This window comes from Ambystoma mexicanum, chromosome 2p, assembly GCF_040938575.1.
Source record: "Ambystoma mexicanum isolate Mex_15411 chromosome 2p, UKY_AmexF1_1, whole genome shotgun sequence".
Classification (NCBI taxonomy): domain Eukaryota; kingdom Metazoa; phylum Chordata; class Amphibia; order Caudata; family Ambystomatidae; genus Ambystoma; species Ambystoma mexicanum.
In genome coordinates, this window is record NC_090923.1 from 546,454,834 (window position 1) to 546,475,876 (window position 21,043).

The window sequence follows — 21,043 nt, forward strand, 5'->3', positions numbered from 1 at the left end:
GCTCCAGCCTCGTTGCCTGGTTACTAGCGTTTATCTAGTGATGAGATCCGCCGGCAGGCGGAAGCGCTGGCGGACTCCCGCGAAGGCCCTCACTAAGGCCCCTGTTTGCGCGTAAGGCGACCCTGCAACAGGGAACGCCATAACACAAACCGCGACAGCCTGCAAATGCTGCCCCGTACTTAAGGCTGAAGAGCAGTCGGCCATCTCGGGGCCTCATAGGGCTTGCAGCCCAGTTTGCTGTGGTGAGCCGCTGCTCAAATCCACCCCTGTGGCCAAAAATCTATGAAACTGCCTCATCACACAACAAATTCATCTACGCCTTCACGCAAGCATGAACAATCTAAGTAACTAACACTTCTGTTTCCTACCACCAATATGTAGTAATCCACCCTCTCTCTGGTTATGCTGGATGGTCACCTGCTTCACCCAATTGTCTATATGCTTGCATTTCATGTACTGCTCTCTGCACAAACCCACCTCCGGCTATGTAGCCCATTGTGTCCTGAATTAACTGGCCCCCCCCATGCTAGACGCTACCAGCCCATTGTGCTATTCTGATCTAGCCTGCTGTAGCCCACTGTGCTATTCTGATCTAGCCTGCTGTAGCCCACTGTGCCCATTCTGACCTAGCCCACTGTTCCCATTGTGCCTATTCTGAACTAGCCTGCTGTAGCCCATTGTGCCTATACTGAACTAGCCTGCTGTAGCCCACTGTGCCTACCTTGAACCAGCCTATCCCCCCCCGCCCACCTGCTGTACCCACACAGTGTTCCGTGTCTAAAACTGTACTAGCATATGCTTCCCAATCAAGCTAGCCCACTGTGCCCAACCTATCCAATCCTGATTGTACTAATCTAATGTAGCAGCGCAAACCACAGTGAACACCGGACCCAAACAGTCTGTTTATGACAATCTGTTACCTAACCACTTTTACCTTGACTGCAATTCATTCCCTACTCAACCCCAACACCACATCCCTCTCCCCCACAAACCTATTACTGCACTCACCTCAGCCTCACACACCATAACTATGGGGTATGTTAACACTAAACAAATCGTCCAGCCAAACTGCACTATCAGTCCATCAGAATGGATCCGCCGATTTGCCGCTCCCCCTCACCTTGGCACCTCTGCCCAGTGAAGGTCAATAACCGGAGACTCAGGACCCGGTTCTTATCACCCAGGTCCCTCCTCAAAAAACACACCCATCATTCTCAACATAACCAAGTCCATGCCAGCCCCTCGCAAATTAGGGACAACACCCAAAAGGCACGCACTCGCATAACTGAACACCCGCTGATCAAAGGTGCTCTCATCAATGCTCAATCTCTAGTCGCCCATACGCTGGACATCGCTCCCCTCATTTCCACTAACAACTTGCACTTCCTGGCCATCACTGAACCCTGGCTGCATCAGGCAGCAGGCCAAGCTCTATCACTGGCCATCCCAGAGGGCTATTCAATACCAAGAACGACAGAAACTCAGGTAAAGGAGTCACCGCCACCTTTATCGCAAAAACATACCTTGGCCTCAGAATGACCCCTCTATCCAGCCTCCCGTCCGCTGAACTCTTGTCCGTAAGTTCCAACTCTCTGCTGCACAAACTATCCTTATGCATCTCATATACAGGCCCCATCTCATTTGAGGAAGAGATATCCGGTCTCCTGTCCTCCAATACCAAAATAGGATCGCAATTAATCCTCCTAGGGGACTTCAACCTGGGCCTCAGTGATCCTAATCACGCCAATGCACTCTCCCTGGAAAATACCATTTCCCAACTAGGGTTCAAACACAGGATCACAGCACCAACCCATAACAAAGGCAGAACCTTTGACTGGCTGGCAGAGCTCAACTGCTCCACCTCCATCCTCAAAAATGAACCTATCGCATGGTCAGACTACCACGCCATCTCCTTCTCCATCCAAGGGAAGACGCAACCAAACAACCCTCCAGCCACCGTCCCGCAAACCGCCACCAGGAATAACCGTAACATCACCTTGCAGAGCCTTCCCCCTCTAATCCACAACATCCCTGCTCCTGCAAATTACTCCAACCTAGATGTGGATAAACTCGCTGATCTCTATAATAAAACACTCGAATCTGCAGTAGATCTCATCGCTCCCATCAAACTCACTAAAGCTAAACCAGCAGCAGCAGCCCACTTCAACAAATGGTTCACCCCAGAGCGCAAAATCCTGTGGAACGCCAAACGAGCGGCAGAAGCAACATGGAGAAAAACTCCCAACCAGGCCAACAAAACATTCACGTCAGCGGCCACTACCTACAAAACCTCTATCCTCAGAGCCAAAAAGAGACCTATGACAATAGAATTGAGAATGCCAAATCTAGAACAAAAGAGCTCTTCACCAGCCTCAGGGAACTCGCGAAAGATGCAGACTGCTGCGAGAGGATTCAAAAAGCCTTGGCAGATAAAATTGCCATGCTACAATCGAAAATTGAAAAGAAAAAGCACAGCCTGGCCAAAAGAGAAAATGCTCATCTACCACCCACCTCAAACTATCTTGATCCCCCCCCCCCCCGCGCCCCAGTATCCACAAAAGAAGTGGAAGGCATCATCAAATGTCTCAAGCCATCCAGATGCCAAGGGGACTCCTGCCCAGCTCCCATCATCCAGGAAGGCGCCAACTACTAGCCCCCTTCATAACAACCCTAATCAACGCATCATTCAAAACAAGCTCAGTCCCTAGCAGCCTCAAGGAAGCCTGGGTCATGCCCTGGATCATGCCCCTGCTAAAACAAATAAAAAAATTAAAAAAACGAAAAACTAACCTAAACATTTTTTTTTAAAAAAACTAGCCTAGACCCCAACATCCCAACCAACTATAGGCCAATTACCAGTGTCCCTTACATCCTAAAGATCTTAGAGTGGCCTACCTGCAAATCAAGAAGCATCTGGAAGAGAACAACCTCCTGGGCCTTAGACAATCTGGCTTCCGACCTAAGTATGGAACAGAGACAGCCCTTCCAGATGGACGATGCAAAGGATAAGGGCAACCTAGCCATTTTCCTGCTGCTTGACCTCTCGGCAGCCTTTGACCTAGTCGACCATCAGATCCTCACGGAACATCCGACAGCCTCAGCTGCCCTCGAGTCAGGTGACCGCCTGGATCCAATCTTTCCTAGCCGACCGAACCACCCGGGTTCTCTCAATGGGGCATCCGCCCACCACATCCCCAGTGGCGTCCCACAAGGCTTGTGCGTCTTGCCGATCTTACATAATATCTTCACTAAGCTACTGTTCGACCGCCTTGATCTGGGTGTCACATACACCCAACTATGCTGACGATACCCAGGTTCTCATCACCCTATCAGGGTGCTATGAAGAGGATGCCACACGGATCAACAACCTTTACCTGGAGATCCAAGCCTGGATGGCAGAGCATGGTTTATGCCTCAACAATGAGAAAACGGATCTCCTTCTTGTCGGCTCCCAACCACGGCTAAACAAACTGGACCCCGGTTACACATCTATCAACAGACAGTAACCAAATTACTGCAGCCAAAGAAATCAAAACCCTAGGGGTCTATCTAGATTCCACACACGCTAAAAAAAAAAAAAAAAAAAAAAAAAAAAAAAAAAAAAACACACATGTGAACGCTACAGCCTCCTCCACAGCTTATACAAATAAGCTCATTAATGCCTGTAAAACCTTCCCTTCGCCTTCCAGCTGCATTACACTAGCCAGAGCACTAGTGCTCTCAAAAATTGACTACTGTAATACCCTCTTTCTTGGCACTTCAGAACGTAACCTGACCAAATTGCAGGTCCTGCAGAATAATGCCCTCAGAGCAGCTCTGAGCATCCCTCGGCGCTCACACATCTCCAACTTCAGACAAGATGCCCACTTGTTCCGAGACAGAATCACCCTCAGATCCCTTGTCATTGTCCACAAATGCCTATCTAACGAAGCCCCCAAATACTTGGCAGACAAGTTCAATAAAAACACCTCAACCAGACCAACCAGAACGCTTTACTCGCACTGCCTCTCCATCCCCAAATTCTCACTAATAAAAGCAGGCTGATCCAGCTTCACGGTCCTAGCCGCCAAACAATGGAATGCCATACCACTGAAACTTAGAGCAGAACCCTCCTTCTGGACCATCAGAGCAAAAGCAAAGGCCTGGCTCTCCAACAAGATCTCCACCTCGGTCTGACTCACCAACTAATGTACTTATCCTGTGTCTGCCCATCAACTACCATGTAACCCGGTCATCTGCACTTATTGCCATTATCTTGTGTGTCTGTTTTCTGTCGGGTCTGAAGAAAGGGGTCCAGCTGGCTTCTTGTCAGGACCCTGGCAAGTGTTGGGGTGGTGGCAGGGAAAAGGGCCTCTATGTTGGGTTTTGGAGGGAGATAGGGGCCTCTTCGGTGCCCGACAGGCTTCTCAAGATGTGTTCTCCACCCCTTTAGCAGGTCGCGAGGCCAGGGGTGGAGAACAGCCAAGAAACTACGTTTCCCAGCAACCCCAGCGGCAGGACACATGGGAACCATGCGAGCGCGCAAGCGCGAGCCGCGCCCCCCGAGCGCCGCTCGCAATCCTGACCGGCAACCTGAGCTGACGTGCATCTGCAGCGCTCCGGTCGGAAAGCATTAGCGGGGCACCAGCCCGCCTGAAAGCATACCCCAGGCCCTGCATCACATTTGAGATAAGTAGTGCATGTTCTCTACACACAGCGGCTAATTGCATGGAAGGGATTTTCCTAAACTAACATGAAAAGCACAAAAACCAAGTTGCGTGCAAAACGAAACTAACTCTTGGGGCACGAACTACTAATCCTGCATCGGTGGTGCTTGCTCAACTACCGCATGCATCTTGGAGGGGGGGCATTGCATGGTCCAGACCCCTTAGGCCTCCGTGTGGGGGACGCTAGACACGGGCCGCCTGATATTCAGAACAATTAACCCTTTAAGGGTAGAACTAGCGCACGCATCCGTTCTGACATTCCTTGTTTGTTTCTAGTGGAAGATGACTCCGCGGAACGGTGCGTGGACAGAAAAGATGGCAGTCGCCGCAGAATCACCCGAGAACGAAGCTAAGTTCATGTTTATGTTTCTTGTTGCAATTAATGACTGAGCGAACCTAGTGGGCCACGTCTAGGTGTAATGTACCTTGCATGAAGCAATGTGGGGGGAGCTTTATCCTACATGCAGTAATGTGGGAATCTTGCATGCAATAATCTGAGAAACGTTTTGGCAAGTTGAACAGTGGCATACTCACCGGCACTGCAGAAGCAGTTGGCCAAACTGGTTGGAGCTCCAGCACAAAGGCTCCCATATTGAGTGTATTCTAGATGTTGTGAAGTGTATAGGAGTGACAGGTTGCAACTCCACAAAAAGGAAGCAGGAGCCAAGGAGCATATTGCCCTAATTTCCCCATTCCTATCCACAACTCCTTCCTTTTCCTCTACCCGGTGATCCTACAACCCTCTACCTATCCATTCCACGGACCCTAACCCTCTTTCCCCGAAGGGTCGCGGAAACCTGCGATGGCGTAATCTCCAGGCCCCAAGACCTAACGGGAAGGGAGGCGTTTGTGCTGCCTCTGCGCCAGGAGAAGAAGACTGAAGGCTCTGACTTCTGTTTCTGTTGTAGTCCTGCAGATCTTGTTGTTCCTGGGCCTCAGTCGTGGGGATAAGAGGGGGGGTGGATGTCTGGGGACTGCACTACTGTTTGAAGGTCGGCAGCAGCAATGGCTTACTCCAGATTAGCAGCACTTTGCGGTTTTCTTGGACAACTTGTGGGCTCCCCTTGCATCTGGGGCCCAGCACTCTGTTGGAGTGGCTCAGGCTTGGGTCCTCAGGATCTTCCTGGAGCTCTGGTTCAGCTTAAAGATAATGCACTCGTTCCTGGTGTCTCTGTCCCCTGGCACTCGGTTCCAGCAGCAGCAAGGAAGTACAGCCTGCAGGGAGAGGTGTTCCAAGGGCAGAAGTCATCCTTTCCGGGCTTCTCTAGTCGATTAGAAATTCGGCGTTTCAGCACTGCAGCAGGGCTTCACCGGGCAAACCAATGGTCCAGGAGGTGCAACAATCTTCTCTTCCAGTTTCTTTCTTCGGTTCCTTCGTCCAGTGGTCGACTGCCTTCCTTGCTAAAGCCCTGGTACTTTTATGCAGGTTTCTCCGATTCATTCGCAGCCTAGCTGTCACTCCCACAGCAGGGCTGTCCCCCAAGGACAGACAGCCAATCACCTTTGGGTGCATTCCTGTAACCAAGGAGACTAAGCACGATGCGTTTGCTTTCTGTCCTGCCAGGCAGGTTGGAGGTAGGAGGCAGGCTTCGCCCATGAATCGGCCAAAGACAAAAAGAACAAAGGGACCAAACTGGGTTTTACTCTGCGAGCCAAACCCAAGGAAGACCTCAAGCAAGAAATGGCGAAAAAAGGAGACGGGCCCATTTTGACAAAGTGGGCACACATGGGCGCAATACTGCAACTGAGGATTCAGCCTGCGGTAAAAACGCACAATGGTAGGAAAAATAACCCACTGCCACCAGCCATTAATTGTCTGGAGGGTAACAAAATATGAGAAAGTAGACAAATGGGATACTAAGTAACCCCCCAACCCCCCCACAGAACTCCAGATAAAATGGGGTGTGCTGGGCCTACAAACAGAAAAAGGTACGTAAAGTCAATTTCCCTGTACTACTCTTGGAAACAGTTTATCCAAGAGAAGGTCATTAAACCTCGTCATTAAACCTTAAGAGAAATCCAAAAGACTTCTGTGACACCGCACTGAGGGTGCTGTGCGTCACAAAACAAAAAGGGTGATCTTCTATGGAGTTTGTCTCCAGAGTCATAGAAACAGAGTCCAAATCAGATCAAAAAATACATGAGTGGGTGAGAAAAAGATCTCACACTCCAGGATAAGAAAATCCAAGTCATAAAGTCCAGCAAAAGAGACCTCTATGGTAGAAGGCAACCAACACAGAAATGAGAATTCTCCTTAACAGCAAACAGCTGACAAATGGTGCAAGCACACAAGCAGTTCCTGCCAAATACAGACTACCCAAGGCCCCCAACTGTTGATTAGTTGTTGTATTGGGGTCCACACATAAATGGAAGCGGGGAACAATCTGGAGTCCAGTGAGTATAAATATAAATAAGCTTTAATCAGATACAGCGTATAAATAAGAAGGGTGGTAAGAGATGTGGAATATACTCGAAGGTTTTACCCGGACCTAAAACCATCATTGGACATAATACGCGGTAGCCTGCAGAGCCGTTAAACTGCTCTTTATTTTCCTCAGGCAGTAACTGCCAGCACGTCCCCCCGAACCCCTTTCCTAGCCCAACGTCACTCCATCAATACAGAAGTGACCACATCTGCAGTCAACCCACATAACGATGTGGGAGGTAAACATGAAAGGTAAAACAATCTGACATCTCCCCCCTTTTTTAACATTAAAGGTCCTTGTCTTTTTCTCACTCCATCTCTTCAATAAGTGAGGTTTCATGTGACTTCTTTGTGGTCGCCCCACATTCCTAGGAGTGTCACCAGTCTCTTCATATTGTATCCTGTTTTCTTCTGAGGCCTCACTGTCCCCTAAATAAGGTTCATCCCATTTTCTTTCATCATTGTCTTCACCTCTATCTTGACTGCATTCCGAGGTGGTCATTCTTCGTTTGAAATGTGAAACATTGCGGGTCACTGATGAATGATGTGGTCTCTGTGCCGGGATCATAGTTCCTTTTTTCTGTGTCACGGTCAGTGGTTCTTTTGCAAAAGTGGCATCTTCCTTTCATTGTTTCGGTTGACATCCACACCTGGTCTCCAAGATCCATAGTTGACTCCTGCACTCTCCTTTTGTAATCTGCCAGGTCTTTCATATTGGTCTTCGTAGATTGATCTCTTTCTCTAGCTTCCTGTTCTAATGGTGTCGCATGGACAGGACTGGGGTCTTCAGGTAAACAAGTTTTGACAGGTCTTCAGAACATCAGGTCGGCAGGACATATCCCCGTCGTGCTGTGAGGCATACGTCTATAGTCCCTTAGGAATTGGTAGAGAGCTTGTTCAAATGGCTTGTTGAGGATAGCAGCTATTTGTAGTGTTCTTTTAACATTTGCCATAAATCGCTCGACTATGCCATTCGCCTGTGGCCATCTGGGCATTATTTTCCTGTGTTGGAAGCCCATATATTTAGAGAAGTTCTCAAAATCTTGCTCATAAATGGTGCTCCATTGTCAGACTATCAATCGTGGGATTCCATATGTGGAGATGCGATCAAGGGGAGGAATGACACTTAAACAGATGTGCTGTCAACAATTTGTGCTTCCGGGAATCTTGAATGTTCGTCTATTAATACCAAAACATATGTGCCATCTCTTAGTGGTCCAAAGAAGTCCACAGCCAGTTCTTCCCACAGACGCCTAGGTAAAGGAGACATCTGAAGCGGGTCGGGATGTGGTGGTGGCGCTACTTGTGCACAAGTCAGGCATTTACCCACCATTTCTTCCACTATGGCATTGAGCCTTGGAAACCAAACTTTTTGTCGTAATAGACGCTTGGTGGCAACCACTCCTCGGTGGCTTTCATGTGTCAGGTTTATCATTTTGGCTCGCAATGATTTTGGAATGAGTACTTTGCAACCTTTCAATACAATGTTAGTCAACTATGGAGAGTTCATCTCATACTTGGTCAATCCACTTGATGTCCTCTTGAACCTCCTTCTGTTCCTGTTTTGCTTGTTGTATCATGTGTGCTTTTCTTTCCTCTTGTATGCAGTGCCAAACTATTCTGAGGGCCGGGTCCATTTCTGATTGTGTGATAATATCTGTCCACCCCACTGGCAAATGTTGTAGGTGATGAACCACATAGTTAAGTCTGCGATGGATGGTTGGGGGCTCGCTGTTCCTGTCGGGTGACGAGACAGATAGTCTGCCGGATTATCTCATTTTCCTGTCGATGTTTAATGGTAAACTTGTAATCCTGTAGGCGCAAACCCCACCTGGCTATCCTCGGGGGCATTCTTGCTTTTGGATCTCCATATATTGTGAGCAGGGCTTGGTGGTCTGTTATGGTGAACTCCTTCCCATACAGGAATAAATGAAAGTACTTGCATGCCCATACCACTGCCAAACTTTCTTTTTCCGCTTGTGAATAAGCCTGTTTTGTGGGAGTTAAACTTCTGCTGGCATATGCTACCATATATACATTTGTAGGTGCTTCTGGGTCCTTTTGCGTTAGTATGGCTCCCAGTCCCACAGGGGCTCGCATAAACTATTACTTCTGTGTCTCTTTTGGTGTCAAAATAGGCCATGTCTTCAGCTTTTGCAATGGCATTCCGTATGGTTTCAAATGCATTCTGGCATTCCTCAGATCATACATATGGTTGATCTTTGCGCGTTAGCAGGCACAGTGGATTGCTGACAGTGGCATAGTCTTTTAAATAACGAGAACAATAACTGGCCAAACCAAGGAACGACCTCAATTCCGTAATTGTCTTTGGGGGTAAAGCTGAATTGAGAGCCGACACTTTGTCAGGGTCTGGTCGCATCTCTTTGTTGGAATAAATGTGTCCAAAGAAACGTGAGGAACCCTTTCCAAATTCACATTTTGCTTTGTTAAGTGTCAAACTCGCCTTTTCCAGTACCTCACACACTCTGTGAAGGGCTGTGTCATGTTCCTCCCCATTTTTCCCAAAAATAAGTACATCACCCGAATAATTTAAACAGTTGGGCACTTGTCTAATGACTGAATCTCTTCCTGAAAGATTTCAGCAGCAGAGGAGATTCAGAAACTGAGACTCTTGTATTGGAACAGCCCTAGGTGAGTTACAAATGTTATGTACCTTGATTCAGGAGCTATTTCTATCTGATGGTACCCTTTTGTGAGGTCCAGCTTCGAAAAGACTGGTTCTCCATGCAGAAGATGGATCATGTCCGTTATCCTGGGTGCTTGGTGCCTCTCCCTTTCTATTGCTGCATTGGCTCTTCTCATATCAACACACAACCGTATTGATCCATCCGGGGAATTTTTTGGAACTGGAACTATGGGAGATACCCAAGGTGTGGGTCCCGAAACCGGCTCAATGACATTGAGTTTGATGAGCTTATCTAGTTCTTCCACTCATTGTGGAATGTTCACAGGTAGTCCACGATCGTGTGGAGCAACTGGTGGAACTTCTGGGTTGATGTGAAGCTGTACTTTCCTGTGTTTTAGTTTTCCTAATCCTTTGAAGAGGTTTAGAAAAGTTTTATCCATCACATCCATCCTGGCGAAATACTTGCGAGCCATTAGTTGATAATATCTGGACCAAACCCATTTCCACTGCCATCTTGAAGCTTAAAATGCATACACCATTAGCTTCTGTTTTCAATATGTGTAGAGGAAACTTCGCTGCATGAGCCTTGCGCACACACCATGCTGATATGGTCCCTTTGCAGGATAGTGGGGTCGTCGCTCCGTATGGGTAGATGTCAACTGTTGCTTTACGTATTTTTGGTGGGCTAATGAGTTGTATGCTTGTTCACTTATGTTGACTGTCGCCCCAGCGTCTATAAGAAATTCTAAAGGGGTGTTATTGACTTGCAATGTGAGTGTGGAGCTGTGCTGGGTGGCCGTGGCATTGTTGAGAGCCCATACATAGCCTTTTTTCCTTTGGTCGTCTGACAACTGAGATTCACTACTGGATGGAGGGTGCATTACGATGTATCTGACGAACCTTCTTCTCTGTGACCTTCTGGAACCATCTGATGTTCTTTTATCATCTTGTGCATATAAATTCCTTCTAATTCTCTCCTCCCACCTTGATATTGTCTGTTCTCCGTCCTCTCTTCCATCTGGTGGGCTAAGACGTGAACTTCTCCTTCCCTCTCGATGTCTCCACCTACTGGGTGCTGGTCCTGGTGCATTCTTACAGACCACTCGGTAATGGTCCATTCCACCACAAGCGGCGCATTGTTGTTCTATTGCAGGACATTCACCTATGGGTGGATATTCATATCCACAGCGATAGCAAGTGGCATCTGCCCTTTCCACTTTGAGTGGGGGCGGCATGCAATTTGTTGATGGTGTCCGTGTTGGGCGTTGGCTGTTGAATCGTGACTTTTCCTAGATTGTCTAACTGCGATTCTACTGCCGCTTCCATCCGAGCTAATGCAAGAATTTCTTCTAATGATCATTGTTTTTGAAGCAATTGCTTTCTGAAAGGTTGAGACATGCACCCTGCTATAACCTGTGATCTCAGCGCTGACCCATTTGAATACTTATGAAATTCACAGTATTTTAACTTGATACGTAAGCGCATCACAAACTGTCCAACGATTCCCCCTTTCTTGTCTCGTAGTGTGAAACACATGACGCTCGTAGTCTATGTTGGTGTGGGGGGCAAAGTATTCTGATAATTTGCCATGAAGTTCTCCATAGGATACGGTTTCTACATTCAACAATTCACCAGCTATGTCTGACGGCTGGACCTACCGCCATGAACAACGTGTTTAAGTCTGGCCTCTTCTATTAGGCCAATTGCGCCAGCATAAAATTTGCAATCGCGTAGCCCTATGACCCAACTAGACCCCAGATTAGAAGTGTCTCCGACATCAAACGGGCCTGGCCTAGGCATGTTTTGTGAAGCACTACTAGCGCCTTGCATCTGTTGTGTGTCAGCAGTTGTATCTGCACCCCTTGATGAAGATGCCACAGGGCTGGAAGGCTCTGACATGATGACTGGTTTAGAGTTTGAAATTTTAACTTTCTATGTGGAATTAGTTCCAGAACAAACCTGTGTAACATGCCTCTTGACTTGGCGCAGGTATCTTGTAAACTCCCTTGAACTGCACTGTTATGCCTCTGTTAATTGGCGTGATGCTTCGCGCTGAGTGTGGCATTCTTTGACTTCTATAAAACCTCTCTGGGCTGTACAGGGCACCTTTTGCCAGGGCCTTTATGTTTTAGCAAAAGTTCCTTTATTGCCACCAAATACCTTTGGAAAAAACCTATTTGGCTAAAATAAACCCTCAGAAGCGGGCTTTTCTGTGCCTTGGCATGCCTTCCTGGGCTGTTGAGAGGCCCACACAGCCAAACGTGACGCAGGGCTTTTCTCAGCCTCTGTGACTGATTTTAGGCGGGTGTCAGTGTCCTGCTGCAAAACAGAAATCCCTGCACCTCTGCCGTACCCCATTGGCGAGGCTTTCCTTTCACTACACAGGTCACTTGGATTGCCTGCTGTAGTGCGTAATAGGGCGGCCACCAACGCCGTTTGCGTGGCTCTGGCTCTGTTCCTGGGCTAGTGTCCTCTCACCTGAGGAGTGGTGACGCGCCAGGCCGCTCGACCGCAGTCCTCAGTGCCGTTCCGTGCTGCGGGGTCGAGGTGCGCTAGACCGCGGGCCTCTAACTAGCACGGGTGGGTGTCGAACCCCTCGTCGCCAAATGTAAGGTTTTACCCAGACCTTAAAACCTTCATTGGACATAATACACGGGAGCCAGCAGAGCTGTTAAACTGCTCTTTATTTTCCTCAGGCACATCCCCCGACCCCCTCCCTAGCCCAACGTCACTGTCAATATGGAAGTGACCACAACTGCAGTCAGCCCACATAACTATGTGGGAGGCAAACATGAAAGGTAAAATAATTGACATATACATCCTTCAGTGCTTAATCTCCCATCCCGTCTCATCAACCGTCAGTCCTGGAATCCTGGGTGACATTAGACACCCAACATTCTATGTCTTGTAGAGATACACACTGTGTAAGCATAATACTACATTAGTCAATACCACCCAATTAAGTCCTAGCACTTAATTGCCAGTATTGTTGCACCATGCTCCCCGATCATACAATCAATTAAGCTGCCTAAAAAGAAAAAAAAGAAACTAAAATCGCAGCTCTTAGCTTATAACAGTTCAGTCTCAGAGCTCAGGTTTTGTATAAGAGGGCCCCATAAAACCGTTGCTCCTAATCAAGGCGGTAATTCTCTCCATGGCCACCATCTCCCAAAGCCTTTGTAACCTTTGGCCCATTGATGGAGATTCCTTCTTGCCCCAACTTGAGGTTATTGCTAGCTTTGCCACCAACACCACAGTCTGAGTCGCACTTGCAATCCATCCCGATCACCTTCAGGGTAGAGCCCCAGCATGATGTTGGTCCGAGTCTGCGTTTTAGTCCACCCACCTCGTGGATTACTTCCTCAATCGCTTTCCATAGTTATGCCCGATTAGTGCCAACTTGACCACACCCTCTCCAACATGTGTTGTTAGAACTGATAATTTTTAATGGTGTGTGTGATGTATTCTAGCATCACTGTACAAGCGACCGTTTTATCAGCAGCTGGAGAAGGAAAGGAAAAGGAAATGCCACCTTCACATGCCCGTGTCATTCTTAACAGGTTCGCCCAGTCAGATTTTCTTCTTGCATTCTAAAAGTAACTCTATGCAATTACGAACTGTTAAAAAGCAGGGGCAGATGGGGGTGAATTCTGAAAGCGCATTTGTCGAAGACAATTTGCCTGAGAAAACCGCAGCTCTCACTCGCAATGACAACCGTGCTTACACATAACATGAACAGACCACGTTGTTGACTTGCACAGGTCTAGAAGTCCATATGTCAATGAAAGAAATTCCCGACATGGCAGCAGCACACTTAATAGTTTTAAAACGGGGGGGGGGGGTGAGGGGGGGTATAAGCATTGAATTGAATCAAAGCTGCATCCGGCAATTCAATTCTTGATGCACAGAAAAAGTCACACCGATGCATTCATTTTATTTGTTTAAACAATGCAAGTGGAATAACTCGGAGGCAACGATTTCGGACTCACCTGACAATTTGGCGAACGGAGATCCCAGAGTCTAATAGTCTTGTCAAGAGATCCTGAAATAAATGTGTCATCAACGGGAGACATTGACAAAGCCACAACCCTGCAACATAATAGAACAAAATTCAAAGAGACACATGAGCCAGTGCCACAAACGGTTTGAGGGACGTATAATGCTGTGCAACTGAAACAAATGAGTTAATTAACATCACCTGTCCATCCATTAACTAAACTATCAAATATTGCGGAAAGCTGTCAAAAATTAAATAAAATAATTTGAGTGTGTTTGGATACCAGCATGTTACAGGAAACAATCCCACCCGATTAATAAATAAAACCCAACCATGCACTCTTTCCCTACTCACTAGGACAGTATGTAGACGTGCCAGCCTGCAAAATTATAGCTGGGCTCGGAGGATAGTTATTCCAACCCAAACGACAGAAAAGTATATTTTATGGTGTCAACAGCTCAGCTTTCTAAACCTCTTTGGCGCTTCACAAAAGAAAAATCACTGCAGTAGTCCCTACAAAAAGGGGACAACCTTAATATACATACTGCATATACCATTTGCATGCTTACCTCTTGCTATGTCCAGGGAAGTAGCGAATGTATTTATTGTCATGGAGAGAGAGGTATCTGATTGTGTCTATGGGGAAATAGAAATGACATAAGACAACCAGCTGCATATTAGAAAGATGACAGCACAATGACAAGCGATTAACAAAAGAAACAATCGTAATGGTGAGATTTAGACTTTCTAACTTGCCCAAAAAGGCAGACGGCATAAACTTTGAACAAATATAAACATTAGCATAACGCTGAATAGAAAACCATTCTCAGACCAAGGAAGGCAACACTTCGCGAAAACCTAACATCTTAATTGATATACTAGGATTTGCTCGCACCTTTAAGTTTACACGTTTAAAGGACTACATTTTGATTTAATGTAACCTTCTTGGCAGATCAAATGTGCGGTTTAATAAAACATACCTGTTGCAGGCAGCCCCTTTGGCACCATTCACTGGTGGGCAGTTTTGCAGAGTGTGCTCTGCCTCAGGCAAGGCAGTGGCCTGTACAGTTATCTCCAGTACCGGGCGGTATCTTAGACCCTCAAACTGTACAAACTACTACCTCAACCTGGAGGCAGGCATGGCTTTTCCAGTTGTGCTTCTCCAGAAAAGGTGTTGGCGCTCAGTCAGCCTGCATAGTACAGGTGTGATATTGCTGATAAATATTTGCTCCAAATACAGTGGGGTAAGAGTCACAGCACTAATTGTATAAGCGACCCATATTTTGTTCAAGTACATTCCCCCACACCCTCCCAAAATCAGGTACAATGCAGATAAAATAACAGCATCCCTGAAAAAAAAAATAAAAAAATAAAATAAAAATAAAGAGTCTTGAATTTGGCCATCTTACCATCAATCTTGTTAGAGCTGTAAACTACAGTATTGGCAGCATGTGTGTATCGGATAAGGTCCACCCCATATTTCTTACTGAAGAGAGTTCTCTTTGGCCTGTCAATGACAAAATATCAGTGGGATTGTAGGTGAAAAATTAAAAAGCACAGGAATTCCAAAGTGCAGACTTGACAAAGTATGAAGGGTGGGTTGAAAGCTGCTCGACAGTACGGATTTGTGAAAGTTCATTTTATTTGAATAAACAAAACCTAAAAAAAAAAAATAGGACAAAGCTTTTCTTGGCTGTGCTTCCAAACAGATTGCCCAAGCCTGCTGATAAGCTCCCAAGAACACTGCTGTGGAAAAGAGGGTCAATATGTAGGCGGATTTTGCAATCCAACTCAACACCTTGACAACTTTTGTCCCTCTTTATCCCATTTGATACCCACCGTTTTTTTTTAGTTTTATGGAAGATGGAAGTGGACATACAAAGCTTTGGCTTTTTTGCGTTATAAACCAAAGCATTTCTGCAGCACTAGGCAAGGACTGTGCTGAGTTTTATGAAACCTGTTGCAAACGTAGGGGTCCTTAATTCTGGAGTGGTACAAAGGGCTATAGTTTTGCAACCCCTTACAAAATCCCAATGTGACTCACACTGTCAATTATAAACCCATTGCTGGGCTCCATTTGAACCCAAATGTTCTAAGAAAAGCGAATGTCAAAGCTCATTCAAAAGTAAATCGTCAACTATACCCAATGCAGCCTCTCTCCTGGACATTGACGCATGTCTGGTTGGACATAAGAATTTCGCCTAAATACATAAAGACACCCAATCAGGGGGTAATGGTGAAGTTGCACAATAATGACGCTCGAAATAGTGATCCCAATCCAACCACCCAAGATTACCAGAAACTCACGCATTTGCGAAAGGATGAACTCCTATGTTGGCCGGTCTAGCACCTGGCTGAGAAACCTCAAACAAGAATGCTCAAGTTTGAGACTTCTCTGCGTAGATCAGAATCCAGACAGAGCCACAGTAATACAGGTACAAACGAATAGTCGACATCCCTCTACTCTTGAGGAAAGAGCCAGAGAAGGACTCTAGTCAACATCGAAACTCATTTTATGCTTCGCTACCACGGAGAGCTCATCTGCTGCCCTTCGTCCCCACAACTGGAGTGGTGGTTTACCTTCAAACCACACCTGCCTGTGTAATGGTGTGACCGATTTACTGCACTGCCAGTTCGCACTGGTATGTCTATCTGTACCTCTAGTTCCTTTTATCGGATCCATGTGCATTACAACAGCCAAGGTGGCATCCCTTCACCTGTTCATCAACCTGCACTTGCTCTGTACCGATTTACTGGATGTGCATTACTAGGGCTACAACTTTACACTCCTCAATATCCATTAGCGAGTGAGAATTGGCTCTTGGCAAGTAAGTTTCCTGTGCGTATGCATAGAATTGAGGTAGCAAGTGACTTCATGGTCAGCTGGTAGCTTCAGGGTTCGAAATTGCTTGAAGCAGTTTAGCGCATGCTCCTAGCACAGGAGAGCCTGGATAGCTTGATACCAACAGCTACCAGAACAATTTCCGCCTATCGCATCAAACTATAAAAACATACCTATGTGGCATAACATTCCGTATTTGGGAATGTCTATAAAGCAGCATTAGACACCTAGAAGACATTTAAAGCATCACGAGTTTGCATCTCACGTAAACGTCTGAGTTGCACCAGGTTATGTACTAGCTCCCGACTCTATGGAGTGCTCTTGCCTACTAGGCAATGCCAGCTATCCAGGAGCTAGTTTTCGCTCAGGTTTATGAAATCTTACTAATTTCGACCCGTTAACTTGCAAATGAAAAATGTTACCACTGGCATTATCCAAAAGGGGAAAACAGAGCATCACATGGCTTATAATTTGTCATAGCAGCTCTGGTTTATGAATTTAGTAGTAATAGTAGAAGGTTTCTCAGAGCCTGCTCTGGCAAGGGAATACAAGAAGAAAATTTGTGCAACAACATTACACAAGTCTTCAACCAGCTATCAAAAAGTACAATTGGTGAGCCGTTAGGCTTAGAATCAGGTAGGCTTGTTGTGAAGTAGTGAACAAAAGCAAAGTTTGTTAACGAACAGGTCTGCAAAAGGTAAATACAAATAATATTTTTTAGCGCAAGGAAATATCAAGTTCACACTAACATGAAGTGCACTACTGTTAAGAAAAATCCATATCGGACATGGGCTCCTCCACAATTTAACACAAAAAATGTGTTTACATTAAATACAGAATAGAATGAGTGGAACCTGTTGAAATTCGCCCCACACGTTTCAATGTGCACCCATCCCCGTGTTGTTGCTATATATCTGTTTCCCCCTATATATGCTATATTTCTGTATCCCTATATATCTGCATCAACCCCTGTCCCAATATATCAGTATGTCACTATGCATGTCCCCACAGTCCTGATCATGTGCCTGGTCTCAGGCGCTGTACAGATAGCCACCATATCACACCACTACGCTTACTCTCTACTACACACCATCACTCAACTAGATCACAGCTATACCCCTGATATTTCGGCCTAGCTGTTCACATAGGAATATGACCCCCATGAACACCTCATCACCCTAATAAAACGCAGCTAGCTGCTCACATAGGCGTTCCTCAGGCCTAACGCAGCCAGAACCCAGTCTGGCTGTCCACCCACCAGACTGCACACATCCAACTGATATCTTCAGCACCACACCCATCATTAGGAAGCAGCTATCATCCAACAATTACACCAGCTGCTCACATACCAAGTGCACCCACGCACAGTACAACACTCTCCGACCTGAACTACGGTTCCCAAGGGCGCTCAACCTACCAGCGCTTTGGGGTCATACCAATGATATATAAACACTATATTAATGCCAAGTAACATAACAAATATTGGTAGCTAGACTGCAATGTAGTCAAGTGGGGGAGAAAAAGGTTAGCAATGGATTCACAAGCCATACAAAGTGTTGGTATACTTAGATTGCACTATAGAAGTCCATCCCTACCCTTTTCAGAGTGCAGTACATCACGAGCATATGTCGTCATCAAGCAGGTTTTTGTAGAATTTCAATCTGTCTTCCAGCTATGAAAGTGGGCGCACTGCCAGTACCAAAGATCTAGGAGGCCGTGAAGTACTGTACTACTGACCCCAGCTCCACCGCTCATGGCCCAGTAAGGTAGCTATGTAAGAAATACAAACTTTATGACCAATGCAATTCAATTGGAATGGGGCTGAAATAGAAGCACGATACCTAGACTCACTTGTGAAGCCAACGACACCCCAGGTCAGGGAACTGTGAGGCCAATGGAGCTTGGGAATTTCAGCGACTGCTAGGTAAAAGCAACTGGAACCCAAAGTCTAACCATGCTGCTCCTGCCAACTCAGTCTGCGTCCATCTGCTGCTCTCTGGTATGGACCTCCCAGTCCTACTTCCATACTGATGAAACCGAAAATCATGCAGTCTTCGCCCATAAATCAATCCAGGTTCCCCCAATCTCCACTGTATCACTTCAAAACATTAACTGGCAATGTTTTTCACATAGTATGCCAAAACAAGCACTGGTGAAGATTGGTAGATTTCAGTTGCAGCAGCAATGGACGTTCCTATTAACAGCAGACAGGGTTGTGAACTAAAAACGGGGTTGACAGGCCTTCGGGGGCCGCATTGTCAGACTTTGGGTGGCAATAGGCCCTTTCTTGTGCTGCGACAGCATCAGGATGGAGCGATCCCATCATGGCTCCAAGGATGCAGGCAAAGATTCAAACGACAAAAAACGAGGGTTCTTAAGCAAAGGTACAAGCAGACTACAGACCCAACAACGAGACTGCATTGGAAAAGTGATTGATGCAGAGAAAAGCAGGCCCTGGTGAGTTAGGTTTGGGACTTCACAGCCAAACTGAAGGAAGATTATGAGAACGTGGTGATAGGCTTGGCCAATGATGGTAGCGTTGCAGCAGTCATCTAGCAGATCCTGGGTGCGGAGGGAGTGGAGGGGCGGGGGGTTTTGTGTGTGGTGGCATTTCTTCAGCTTTAGTGTTTCCAGGTCCTCTATTAAAGACTAGGATCCAGTTAAAAATGGGTCGGGATGGAAATATCCTTTGTTCCAAATATGAAAGGGACACCCAAAACAGCAACAATTTATGCCTTAGGCTGGTGTGGCAGCACGTAAACCTTTAAATATAAGCGATACATGGATGTGGCATGGTGACTGAGGACAATTCCTGTCAGCCAATGCTCCAGACAGGATTTTGGCATTAAAGTATTTTACTCCGTTTTTAGAATTGGAGAGTAAATCCAATTTCAAGAGAGTAAAAATTAGTTTCTTCCTTCGCAAGAGTAAAAAAGTGTAACTATCCAATGTGTGTAAAATTAAAACTGTTCGAAAAACATTACTGACAAAGAAGGCGTTGATGCGTACTACTAAGCTTCACCTTCACTATACCTTAAAACCAAAACTCTGTTAAGAACTACTAAAGATGCCTAGTTACATCATAAATCCAGTCCCTCACTCTACCAGCATCACTTCTCTGCCTCTCAGGCCTACTGTTGCTGCCTGGCACTACCTGATTGACAGCCACTCCATGTTTTTGCTCTCCTTCCCTTTGCTACTCTTTCCCTGGTCTCACTTTCTGATGTTCTGCCTCTCACTCCAAGTGTTGCTATGCCACGTTGATGTCTGTTGCTCTGTCACTCTTACACTCCCCTCTCTGCATTCTATTATTGCCGTTTCCCACCTACATTGCGCTGCATCGGTTGATTATAACTCCTCTTCCTCTCATGTCATTACTCTGGCTAGATCTGTTTTTTCATTTTCTCTGCTGTGGTTGCTACTCCTTTTGATTATCTTTCTTGAACTGCCTCCTGCCTTTTTCTAATCTGGATGTTCCATTTCCAGATCTCCCCGTCTGCGTTGATCTAGGTTTTCTTATTTTACTGTCTATATGTCTTTTACTCTGCTTCTTCTATCTCTCGCTCCTATTATGTGTGTCCTATTTGCCTACATTTCCCTTCCCACTTTCTTTGTTGCACTCTGATGTAGATCATTGGTCCCTCTTCCTAATGCTGAAATGCCTGTTTTGGATGGTCTAATACGTGGTTTGTTCTCGCAGCCTCTCCCCGAACCCTTCTCTTTGTTCTCCTGTATCGCTTAAGTTCAGAGTTGCTCTCTCCTTTTTGTCTTTTGACATGCCACCAATACATTTTTAAAGAGCAGAACATGCCTTTTCCATTTACAAATCCAGTGCAGCTTTACCATTGGGTGCCCCTTTTATAGATGTGTGCAAACCTTCTGGCCATTCGGTTTGGATTTATAGAGTTAGAGGTGTCTCACCAGATGCAGCACTTGCTTGAATGCAGATGCTTTACCAGCACTGTATGCCATTACAAGTATAAGAGCCCAGATGAGATGTGTGTTCTGAGCCATTACAAGTATAGAAGTGTGTGTGTGTGTGTCTGTTCTGAACCAATACAAGTATAGCAGACCTGAATAAGTTTGTTCCGAGCCATCACATGTATAGCAGACCGGATGAGGAGATATATGTGATCACTGCTGTTTTTACTGCACCCACCGAAAATGCACTGTCTATATACACACCCCTGCTACTATATATAATACATTACTCACCATTTCTGATGCTTGTATCTGCTTAGATTCACATGCTGTGCATAGGCCGATATCTCGTGGAAGCTGCATTGTATTACAGTTGTTTTCGAAACTCGAAAAGGGACGTCAACAGTGCGAGCCAGTAATACTATCCCTAGTGTGACGTCCACTGTACCCATGATCCCCCAAGCGTCGAGGTCCCTCAGATTATTTTTCTGACATGGTTCAGCGG

General features: G+C 46.2%; 1 protein-coding gene across 1 annotated transcript in view; it reads right to left on the reverse strand.

Moving 5' to 3' along the window:
* Window positions 1–21,043, reverse strand: part of WDR82 (WD repeat domain 82) — a 183,153-nt gene that overhangs the window by 117,966 nt on the left and 44,144 nt on the right. The window contains exons 2-4 of the mRNA XM_069644000.1: window positions 15,185–15,282; window positions 14,345–14,411; window positions 13,768–13,867 (exon numbers count right to left, since the gene is read on the reverse strand). Of these exons, the coding sequence (XP_069500101.1) occupies window positions 13,768–13,867; window positions 14,345–14,411; window positions 15,185–15,282 (265 nt within the window). The remainder of the gene's footprint in view (window positions 1–13,767; window positions 13,868–14,344; window positions 14,412–15,184; window positions 15,283–21,043) is intronic.